Below are 12143 nucleotides of genomic sequence, written 5' to 3' on the forward strand. Positions count from 1 at the left end.
TTCCCTCTATAATTAGCTTAATGTGTTTCCAAATGCTAGAATGTTTCCTTTGGATGTGAAATGAAGGAGGCTCAAAAAATTCAATGTAGTAGCTTAAGGACTGTATTTATATATCTCCAACAATGTTGTTAGTACTCCTTTCCTGAACAATAACTGACCACAGTGAATTTTAAGTAAGCAGTGATTTTGATTGCATTTATATGTTTCCCACAGAATTGAGCAGTATCTATTTCTGGCAAACACAAATACGTGTGGTGGGTTTTTTGGGTGTGTTTTTTTTGTTGTTGTGGTTTTTTTTGCTTGTATCATAGACTTGCCCTCAGCAAACTTAAGCAATTACAACATCACCGTGGTGGAAGGAAAGAGCATCACATTGTACTGTGATACTACTGGAGGGCCGCCCCCTAATGTATCCTGGGTGCTCACTAATCTTATTTCAAACCATGAGGTAAGTTTCATATTCAAATAAGTGTCAATTCAGAGACAAGATATCTGCCAAAGGATGAAATAAACCCTTGTCTGTAATTAAGTTTTTATTAAAAATATGAAATAGTAAATTAATGTTAGGTTTACATTTATTTTCCAGTTACTTTCAGACCATGGTAACTGCTGCAATGCTTTTGGAAAATGTCAAACATTCATTACTTGAGAAAGTAATTTGCACTTAAGTTTTTGGATGTTCTTTTGTAAATGAGAGTGCTGTAATTGATTGGAAGTAATGTAGTGAATCAGGATACTGAAGCTTAAATACTTTGTTATTATCACAAATACCTGCATAGAGAGAACAAGTCCTATCTACTGAAATTGAGAGAAAAGCTTTGTGTCTCTAATTTTATTAAATTTTTAGGCCAACTTTGGTTGTAAATATTAATTATTTTTGAGGTTTGTTTCATGTTCCTTTAACAAAACAAAATAACAAGAGAGTCATGAAAGTAAAAGTCAAAGTTTTGCTATGGCAAAATTTTCTTATGAAGTATGAAAATGTTTCCTCAATAAACCCATACAGACAGTGGGAATTTTGTTTCCTGAGATCCTGGAATTCTGTGTACCTGCTTTAGACTGTGTGTGCAGTGGAGATATACTGATTAAGTTCTTTCTGATGGAGATGTTGATAAGGAGAAGCATTTCAGCAGGTTTTCAAAATGCAGTTGTTGACCTCCTAAATTGCCATTATTTACACTGTGCAAGACCCTCTATTATTTACAATTTTATGTCATCGGCTCTCCTGCATTCATTAGAGTACAGACTGCCTAAAGCTTTTTAGTCTGTACAAAGTGTGTGATGTGTACTTCCAAAACTGTTCCTGCAGTTTGGAATAGACCGGACCTCTGAAGTCTCTTAACCCCTGCACTTTCTTCACTGAGGTCATTACATTAGGCTTATGTAGAATTTGACTAGCCTGTCTTTTGGCTTTCATAAGAGCTTTGCAGAGCTCTAGTTTTATTTTTAAGCTTTTCTCTAATGTGTAAAACTACCCAAATGCATCAGTTATCAACAAGAACAAGAAATTAAAACAGTTTGAGGAATTTATGCAGTTGTGGTTTTATTTATTTTATATATCTTTTTTTTGAGTCATGAGCCAAGAAAAATGTGAAATACTGTTCAAAAAGTAAGACCACCTCATTTTTTTAACCTTAGAATCATAGAATCATAGAATCATAGAATCATAGAATGGTTTAGGTTGGAAGGGACCTTAAAGATCATCCAGTCCAACCCCCCTGCCATGGGCTGGGACACCTCCCACTAGACCAGGTTGCTCAAAGCCCCGTCCAACCTGGTCTTGAACACCTCCAGGGAGGGGACATCCACAACTTCCCTGGGCAACCTGTTCCAGTGTCTTACCACCCTCACAGCAAAGAATTTCCTCCTAATATCTAGTCTAAACCTACCCTCTTCCAGTTTAAAACCATTCCCCCTCATTCTATCACTACCTGCCATTGTGAAAAGTCCCTCCTCAGCTTTCCTGTAGGACCCCTTCAGGAACTGGAAGGCTGCAATAAGGTCTCCCTGGAGCCTTCTCTTCTCCAGGCTGAACAATCTCAACTCTCTCAGCTGGTCCTCGTAGGGGAGGTGCTCCAGCACCTCTGATCATATTCGTGGCCCTCCTCTGGACCTGCTCCAACTGCTTGATGCCCTTCTTATGTTAGAGGTCCCAGAACTGGACACAGTACCCCAGATGGGGTCTCACCAGAGCAGAGTAGAGTGGCAGAATCACCTCTCTCACCCTGCTGACCACACTTCTTTTGATGCAGCCCAGGATGCGGTTGGCCTTCTGGGCTGCAAGTGCACACTGCTGGCTCATGTTGAGTTTTTCATTGACAACCTTCCTGTCTTTCAAATGCCATGTTCAGTTTGCTTTGAGCTTTCCTGAAAACCTTTTTTATCCTAACATAACTTTGTGAATGGGCTTATAATATAGCTGTGAAACACAGTAGTCTTTTCAGTAGCAGAAGAATGAGTGCCTTTTTAATCTCATTTGCCATTCACAGCTTTCTTTTTCTGTGAATGTTGGTTTTGGCTTCCTTTTTCTCACTTCCATACCTTTGTTTCTGCCTCCCTTTTCTTAACCTCCTATGCTGCTTCTGCCTGGTTTTCTTTCCTGTTTTACAAGGAGAATTGTTAGCAAAAGTGAAAGCCAGGCTTCAGTCCTGCAACATTAACCACATGCTCAGCTTTCATCTTAATGTATAAGTTGGTTAATGTTAGTTAGACTTTTCTTGCTATATGTTTCAGCCTGAGCCTGCAATTGAAGCCCTGTGCTTTGACTCCTGTTTTGACGACTGCTCACCTCTGAGAGTGGCACATGGAGCAACATTCATTGGGGTGTTGGCTTTTCCACTCTTCCTGCCCCAGTGTCACAGTGAAATCAATGGGACATTTGACTTAAGTGGATTTGAGGTGTCATTTAAAATTCTGGTCCTGCAATCCTGTATGCAGGAGTGTTCCCACATGTCCCCATTGTCTACCACTGGAAGTCAATGTGGTTTTACAGGTGCAGCATATCATTTGCTTGTGTTCTGTGCAGTTTCAAAGCATGTGTACAATAAGTACCCCAAAAAGCGTTTTTAAACAATCATCCTAACTGTTGTTTATTTTCTAAATTTGTTTTGGTTCCTTTCCTTTTTAATAAAATAATATTGCATTTTATGAAAAATTCAAGTATGGAAATAGTAATTAATTTTGCTGTCATTTTAAGGAACTAATTTAAGATAACAGAGGCATTAACAACTAGCTTTGCTAGCTGTTATTTTTTAAAAAAATCTTTGTAATTACTTTTTTCTTTTTTTGTAATTAATTTTTGTAATTTACTTTATGCAATGTAGCATAGCTGCATAATTCTTATAGCATTTAATGCACTGAACTTTCTGTAAATCATAATTCTTACCTCAGTTAGCCTGTGATCAAGCACAGTAAAACAGCACTTGGGCAGTAGTTCTGTTAGTAGAAGGGATTTACTCTCTTGTGGTAGATTCCATGATAGCAAGAAGCTTTTAAGAGACATTTGGCTAAGGAGGAGGGAGAAGACATGATGTTGTCAAGGTGTAGTAGAGCTTAGAAGGCAGTAGTAGAAGAGAAGTCAAGCTAACTGTAAATGAAAGAGATAAAAGGAAGAGCAAAGCAAGGACTGAACAGAATATAGGAGGGAATAAAAAGATTAAAGAGATAAGAGACAGACCATAGAAATCAATCATGAAACTGAAGAGAGTGATAAGCAAGGGAATGGGTGCAGAAAAAAATATTTGTGTAGAGAGAAAGAGGTGTCAAAAGAAGGGAGAAACAAAGTGACATGGTGGAAAAATTAATGAGTTTTTGTGGCTTTGAATCCACTGCTACTGATGGTTACAATTGGTTCTGTAGGTGTTTTGCATCTGTTTTGATAAGACACCAAAGTAATGCTTTGATTAATTACAGTTTGATACAGCCAAAAGGATGGGAAAATGGAAAATGCTATTGAACTGTGGACAATGGTTCCCCCTCTCTTCATTATTTCTTTATGCCATATTTGGTACATCCATATTTTTTGATCATTTGTAGAGTGACACAAGTAAGAAACCTGCCTCACTAATCATAAAGAACGTTTCATCTGTGGACAGTGGACTTTGGATTTCTTGTGTAGCAGAGAATATTGTGGGAGAGGAACAAGCCTCTGCTGAGCTCACAGTGTTCTGTACGTAAGCAGGCTAAACCACATTGGCAATAACTATTTTGGGTATAAATATTTGTCGGGCACACAGGTTGTTGAAACAGAAACACCCTTTAAGCATGTGAACTATGTGAACTGAATCTATTGCAGTTAATTATGGTAATAGCCCAATGAGCAGTTATTTTTACCTTTTTCTGCTCTGAGTTCTGCAAAAATTCTGATTCTAAATGCTTTATCTTTCAGTCTGAGCAATCTGTAAGTAAATGTCTAAAACCCCAAATACTCAGTGGTACTGTCACTATGAACAGGTTTGTAATGGTGTGCATATACATATACACTATCTTAGGAATGAAGAAACATTAATGCATCAAAAGTCATAGAAATTATTTTATAATCAACTACAAATTGTAAAGTCTTTTTAACTAAACCAACAATTACTTTGTTCAAAAAATAACACACTTGCATCATTTGTTCTGCCAGATATAAATTTATTTGTCATAGCTTTGAATAATTATTTGTCAGGGCCAAGGAAGGGGAAAGGGACATGCGTTATAGAAGCATTGGCTTCTTAGATTGGAGATTCCAGCCTGAATTCATTTTACGTGAAATATGTTTTCACAAGTTGCAACTGTCTGTTTAATTGAAGATGGGAATGGAATGCTTTGTAGATGTAAAATTTTTTTCAGCACGTGCTTATGACAGTAAACTTGAGAAATCACTCTAGAAACACTTTAAATGTTTTGTAGGTGGAAATTAGATATGTAATAGCTATAGAAAGGGACATAAATTAGAAATGTTTGAACAGTGTAAATGAAATTGTTAGATTGGCACTGTTATGCCTGATAAAAGGGAGTATAACTAGATGAAATTGGATGCAGTTAAGAATGAATATCAAGGAAAATTTCCTAACAGCGAAATAATGCACAAGGTGTTGGAATAGTCTCCTGAGGGAAACAGAAGTCTGTAAACTTGAGGCATTTAGCATGTTTGAACAAAGAATGAGATAATGTATAGTAGAAAATGGTCCTTCCTTGACAGAAGAATCCAGGAAATGAAATCAGCTGTTCTGGCTTTGATTCTTTTCAAGAAGTCACCTGAAAGTTTGGATTCCTAGCTGAATATATTTCCAGTACTACGTGCTTTTAGTTGACTTTTAAATATTTTTAGTACTATTTTTGCTCCTTCAGCATTCCTCTCTGCCATTTTATCAGCACAATAAAGCTAAAATTACCCCATCTCCCTTCTCAGTGATCTGGTAATTGAATTTTCCACACCTTGCAGAGTAGGTGGTTTAATGGGGGGGTCACTTTGTCTGAAACTAGTTTGTTTTATTTCTTTCCAAAGAATGGCTTCATTTCAGTTGTGAGCACAATACCCAAGGCAGAGCAGGTGGGCTTCCTGTGTGAGTATCCTCCAAATGGGTATAATTCCTTCAAGTAGCATATTTTAGCACTGATAACCTGAGAAAAAAAAAGGCACGTTCAGGATATTCTGATGTTCTTCACTCTTTTTTTCCTAACATAGTTGCACCAAGTATCACATTTATTGAATCTCCAACCCCGGACCACCACTGGTGTATTCCATTCACTGTGAAAGGCAACCCTAAGCCCACATTGCAGTGGTTCTATGAAGGGGCTATACTGAATGAGTCTGAATACATCTGTACTAAAATACATGTTATCAATCAAAGTGAATACCATGGCTGCCTTCAGCTGGACAACCCTACCCATCTGAACAATGGTGCTTATACCTTAATAGCAAAGAATGAGTACGGAGATGATGAAAAATGGGTTAATGCTCATTTCATGTCAGTGCCTGGAGATGGTGAGTATAATTTTTTTTTATGTTAGCAATTGCAAGTTGACAAGAATTTGGAGACAGTCCTCCTGGCCAGTTTACCTGTTTTGGAGGAAGCTTTCTGTACACGTGTTTTTCCTCTGAATGAATGTCTTGTAAAACAATATTTTTTTCTAACATTTTCTTCTTGCTTATTGCTTTTCAAGGGAGGCCATGCTAGTGCTCTTTAAATCCTCCCATCTTCAGTGCCAGTTAAGACTAGTAAATGATTGCTGTTTCTGAAGTGTTTTCTTTAGCCTCAGTTCTGATCCTGGAAAGCACTGAGTACCAATTCAGCCACTTTGCAAGTTTTCTATGCTGTGTACAAGTGTAACTAGGCAATGTTTCCAAGGGCACAGGGAGTATGTCTATGTAGCATCTAGTGCATTGATGCAAAATCAGTAACGCAGTCCAGTGAGTTGATGATAGTATATTGTGTAGGATACCAGAGGCAGCTGGATAGAAAAACAAGTAACCCAGAGGCAGGATGGACCAGCTCTCAAGTCCTCACAGGCATTTAGACATCCAATTCCCATTCATTTCTGTGGAGGTTAGGCATCTGCATGCCTAGGAATATCTGTGCTCAAGATAGTTATCATCAAATGTATGCATCTTATGCTGCTCTAAAAGTTCCAGGTCAGACCTCCTAAATGCTATGTGAGCAGTCTCAAGGTGGACTAATTCACTGAACTGCAAGGACTAATCTAAGTAGTTAATGTACAATGTGGTTTGATCTTTTCTCACATCTTCAAAACCATATTTGAAGTGACTGTAATAATACAAAGGCATATACGTAAATGCATTGCCATATATGAAAAAAATGAGTGGACCTTGAGTGGAAATATAGGTGTGGTTTTGTGCAAGTAATTGCAGAATCATATCTGAAAATATGAGCATGTGTATACCTTTGGCTTTTTAACCATGGGAAAGAAATAGCCTCCCTCTTTTTTGAAACAGCAATATGCAGTGCTAATGTTATGTGACAGAAAAAATATGAATATTTAAATTCCCTCTCCTACATTGTAGGATACAAGTAGTAAAAATATAGTCTGTATTTAACATTTGTTCCTATCAGCTCAGCCTGCTACAGGGAGAGAGATGGCAAGTCTTTTCTTTCCCACGCTTAGAGAATGTGAAGAGCTGATATAATTGGGCTCTGTTTTCTCTTGCTGTTCTTAGTAGCTCAGCTCTTCTTTTTTCTCCACAGTCCTTCTGTAGACTCATTACAGAAACAGGTTATAGTTTCAGCTACTGGCATCCTTTAATACCACATTATAACTGTTCAGTAAAACAGATTACCTCATAGATATTCTGTATACAGTGGAAGTTCTCTTATACTCTGATTATTTAATATGAATTTGGCTTCATTTTCTTAAAAGAAAAACATTTCCTCTAATATATTTCTATGCATTTATTGTTTTTTTTTCTTTTAATGTTCCATTTTTCTTTTATGCTTGTCCTCTGTAAGCTGAAAATTTCCCAATTGTGACCTTTTAAATTAAAGACAGCAGATAGAAAGACAGCATTATTTATTTGTTCCTTCCTTTTTATAAACATATGCATTATAAGTCCCCAAGATAATCTATGTTGTGTTCAAACTGGACTACATAGAGACAGGATGTAACTGCATTAGAAATCAGTTTCTATGTAGGGGATGACACCAAATGAGTCTTAAAAATTAACAGCAGGGAAAATTACTTATCTAGTTAGCCTCTTCAATGTTGTTTTTATTAGTGGGGCTTTTTCCTGTAAGACTTACAGTACTGAGCTTTAAAATATTCCACAACATTGTTGTCTCCTCCATTGAAGCTGACATAAAAGTAAATGTTAAAACACTAGCATCCTTTATGCATTATGTTAGTTGTGGTTTGTTTTTTTTTTTACTATTACTATTTAAAGCACTTCCAGGATCTTTCAGACCCTTGAAAGGCTTTTTCAGCACTTTCATTACTGTGTAGTATCTCCTTTTGGCCCACATATTGTACAATGAAGATTAGGCCCATGCTCTGGTATTATGTTCATTTCCACGCCTTCATGACTGAATTAAATATAAACCCTGATGTTTCATGGGGTGGGGTAGCCTGACTGAGCTTTGAACTGATACTCTGGTTATTAAATCACTTACAGACAAGTGCACTGAAGATAAAAACAAAAGCAAATTAAAAAACCCCTTCACCTATAAACTATTGCTATATGTCTATCTAAAATAAACACAGTGAAGTCTGAAGCATGTTGTATCACCAACAGCCTAATACTCTACTTACAAAGTTGCATCAAGCATGATGAAGACAGGATTTGTGCTAACATGCTCTCAGCTTCCATCTTGCTACTTACAGAACATTTTTCAAGGGACAGAGGATGCAAGCATAAAGGAGAGGAAAGCATGTACCACAGTGGGATTTGGGTCAAGTTAATGATATCACAGTTAATGATATGAAATAAAAGTTAGTTTAAAATACTAAGGTCTGGGGAAACAAATTTCACATTCTGTTAGATTTTTAACTAGTTTTAATCTGCTAATCTTCATGGATTCCAGTGTAGCTGTTCCTGCTAAGGATAATTTGTCTATTCGAGACTACATTGCAGCAAACACTAAGCAATAAAAGTGTTTTCTTTCAGAGGTTGTTTCCATAATTGATCCATAACAGCTAATGAGTGCTGGAGAGATTTTTGCCAATAAGAACTATTTTTACATAAAATCATTCATCTCCTGGCACTCTAAAATTCAGCTGAAGGAATTCAAGTGATGTAGTATCTTGTCATAGTATAATAATGTTAGATATGCCTTAGAAGTAGCATCCTGCTAGTTTAACATAATATGTGATTGTGTTGCACATTGTATTTTTTGGGGGTTGAGTCTTTTGCTGCTGCTTTATTTTGAAAATGTCAACTTTATAAAGAAAGAAGCAAGCAAATCTAATGAATTTGGTTGGCCAAAAAAAAAAATTGAGCTTTTTTTTTAATAGATGGACATATGTCTTGAAAGGTAAATAATTAATTGGAATCCAAATATATGTATAAACTTGTTGCTGTTAAAGTAAAATACCCTGAGATCCAGGTGAAGTTGTTACCTATTGTTTGGAGGTGATGGCACTGGATCTAAGAGCTTATGTTCCTAACTATGGAGATCTAACTTTTTTTTTTCCCTATGTTCTGAACTTTGCCCAAGCTGAAGGCAGCTGTAACCACTGATGAATTGTAGATAGCCCACATGATAACAGTTTGATTAGTGATTGCCAGAGAACAGATACTCATGCCAGGAAATGGCAGCTTTTGGCAGACTGAGCAGAGAGGCAGAGGGTTGATGGCAGAGAGACTGAATTATCCTCTCATCAGTCTAATTACAAAGGGCTGGATTGCCTCTAGGAGAGGAGGGGGAATTCAGAAAAATTTCCGAGGGTTTTTTTTTCCCCATTTGAAGACACACAGGCCTTGCTTTAGGTACCATAAATCAGGCAAACGTAAGATTTATGGGGTTGGCCAAAAAATAATTGCGTTTTTTGTTAGTAAATGAATATACATGCCTTGAAATGTAATTAACTTTATGTTAAACCACAAATTCATTATGTAACCTGACAGCTGACAGTTCAAGCTTGATTTAGAAAAAGAAAGGGCACGACTTTGTTCACAATTATTTATTTGGCGTTGAGTTCAAAATGGAAAATCAAAAGAAACATCTTTGTCATATTTTGCTGTATTATATGAAGATGTCTTAAATCTAAAGCAGTGTCAGAATTGGTTTGCTAAATTTCAGTTCAGAGATTTTGATGTTAAAGATGTACCACGCTCAGGAAGGCCAAGCAAAGTTAATAACGACTAAATAAAGGCATTGATCTAATCCAATCGGCGTTTAACAACACAAGAGATTGCTGATAATATTAACATGTAGAAACCAAGCGTTGAAAACCATTTAAAACAACTTGGATACATTAGGAAGCTCGATATTTGGGTACCACATGAGCTCAAAGAAATTCATCTCACTAAGCGCTTTGACATCTGCGATTCTCTCTTGAAACGTGAAGAAAGCAATCCATTTTTGAAACGTATAATAACTGGTGATGACAAAAGGATCGTCTACAACAACAATGAATGACAAAGATCATGGAGCAAGTGTGATAAACCATCTCAAAGCACTTCAAAAGCAGATATTTACCAAAGGAAAGTTATGCTGTCAGTCTGGTGGGGTTTCAAAGGTATTGTGTATTTTACATTGCTTCCAAGGAACCAAACCATTAATTTGGACATGTACTGACATCAACTGGATAAATTCAATGATGCCATCAAACAGAAGTATCCAGAATTGGTGAATAGCCAAGGTGCTGTGTCCATACAAGTTTGGTCACTCGTCAAAAATGGTTGCAGCTTGGATGGGATGTGTTACCACATCCGCCGTATTCGCCAGACCTGGCACCATCAGACTGCCATTTGTTTTGCTCTTTACAAAATGCCTTGAATGGTGAAACCTTCACTGCTGATGAGGATATCAAGTCGTTCTTGGAACTGTTTTTTGCCAAAAAAGGTAAGAATTTTTTTGAGCACGGAATCATGAACTTGCCTAAAAGACAGCAAAAGGTAATTTACAAAATGGACACTGTATTGTTTAATAAAGGTTTTGTTTCCCATGAAAAATTTACCTTTCATTTACCCAGAAAAAAACGCAATTACTTTTTGGCCAACACAATATTTGAGGCAGTTTATAAAGATGAGTGAATAAGATACGTCTGTAATATTTTATTTGTACAACAACCTATTCTAATAGGGACCAAAACAACAATGCTGTTATTTGCATTAAAATTAATTGCATGGAAGCATGCAAAATTACTGTGGTAAACTTTCATGTTAATATAGATTCAACCAATGTTTTGATGATGTTTTTATGTAGGAAATACTACACAGAAATTTGGGAGTTGGTCCAACTTCTTGATTTTTTCAACTTTATTTCAAGTGAAGTATTTAGTTATATAAAAGGTATTTGAATGGAATAGATGACTTCCTGGTTTGTATGCCCCTAGCAGAAATTACAGGTTAAACCAATCTGATTATTTCATCCCGTTCCCAATAAACAGTTTAAAAAATGTTGTCATTTAACTCAGGAGTAAAGGCCTAGGAATTCTGGGGCTTTTTTCCTCCAGATTTTGAGAAGTAGGACTCATATAGAAGGTAAACTGGTTCTTTCATCAGCTGAATATTTTATACTGGAAAAAAATGGAATCCATGAAGTTTTATGGACAAAAAACCCTGATCAGGACTTTCTTGAGGAGAGATAGTAGTACACAATTTTTTCACCTGTTATTTATTTCTGCAGATTGACATGACAATTCCCATGAGGTCTCTTAATCTATGTCTCTGGGTACTAGAATATCTTCAAATTCATTTAAAAATGAACCTAATTATCTGCTGCCATTTTTCAAATAGGTTGAAACTCTTATTTTATATTTTCAGCAGAGATTCTCATGATGTTGAAATAAGCAGAAACAACTGTGTTCTGGTCATACTTCACAGTGGCTTTATGCCAGTGTAATGTCACTGGTATGGAATTACTGTATAGTACTATAAACAGAATTATGCTTTTCGAAGTCTGAGTGATCTTTAGAGGTTTTAACTATCTATTAATTTTATTACCGAACCAACAACAAAAAAGAGTAAATATACTACATATGGCATGCAATAAATACATTATAGACTAGGATGAACAGACATGTTGAAATATAACACAAGTATCTTTCAAAGCATGAATAGACTAATAGTATACTAACTTCACTGTGTGTTATACTCACATTTGTGCTTAACCTTACATATGTGCACTAATTGGAAAAAGCTGCAAACTGGAACTAGTAAAATTTATAAAATTATATACTAGAGTGATATCCACTTTGCTTGTGTAAAGGCTGGCTTCTCTAGTTTCTTTGCATATGGGAAATTTTATTATTTCAATAAGAGTCCTGTCTGTGGACTGGGTGTGCAGCTGGCTTCTTGGAAGCATCCTCTAGCCTTTAATTTGTCACAATGCTGCAGCTCTAAACCAGTTTGCATACTCAGTAATTTAACTGCATTTTTTTTTACCAGGTAAAAGTAAGTAACTCCCACTGAATTTTGCTTCCACTTAATGTCAGGGAGATTTTTACCATTGATTACTGATGAATGGGGTGGGTGCCCTGGTGAC

General features: G+C 36.4%; 1 protein-coding gene across 1 annotated transcript; it reads left to right on the forward strand.

The window, feature by feature from the left end:
- Positions 1-311: 311 nt before the first annotated feature.
- On the forward strand, positions 312-5968 carry LOC104537919 (BDNF/NT-3 growth factors receptor-like; the record flags this gene model as incomplete). Its single annotated transcript, XM_010180942.1, has 3 exons — positions 312-448; positions 4036-4168; positions 5669-5968. Coding segments are annotated over 3 exons (570 nt in total), but the record flags the coding sequence as incomplete, so codon positions are not given.
- Positions 5969-12143: the final 6175 nt, after the last annotated feature.

Source organism: Mesitornis unicolor, unplaced genomic scaffold (assembly GCF_000695765.1).
Source record: "Mesitornis unicolor isolate BGI_N332 unplaced genomic scaffold, ASM69576v1 scaffold15683, whole genome shotgun sequence".
Lineage (NCBI taxonomy): Eukaryota > Metazoa > Chordata > Aves > Mesitornithiformes > Mesitornithidae > Mesitornis > Mesitornis unicolor.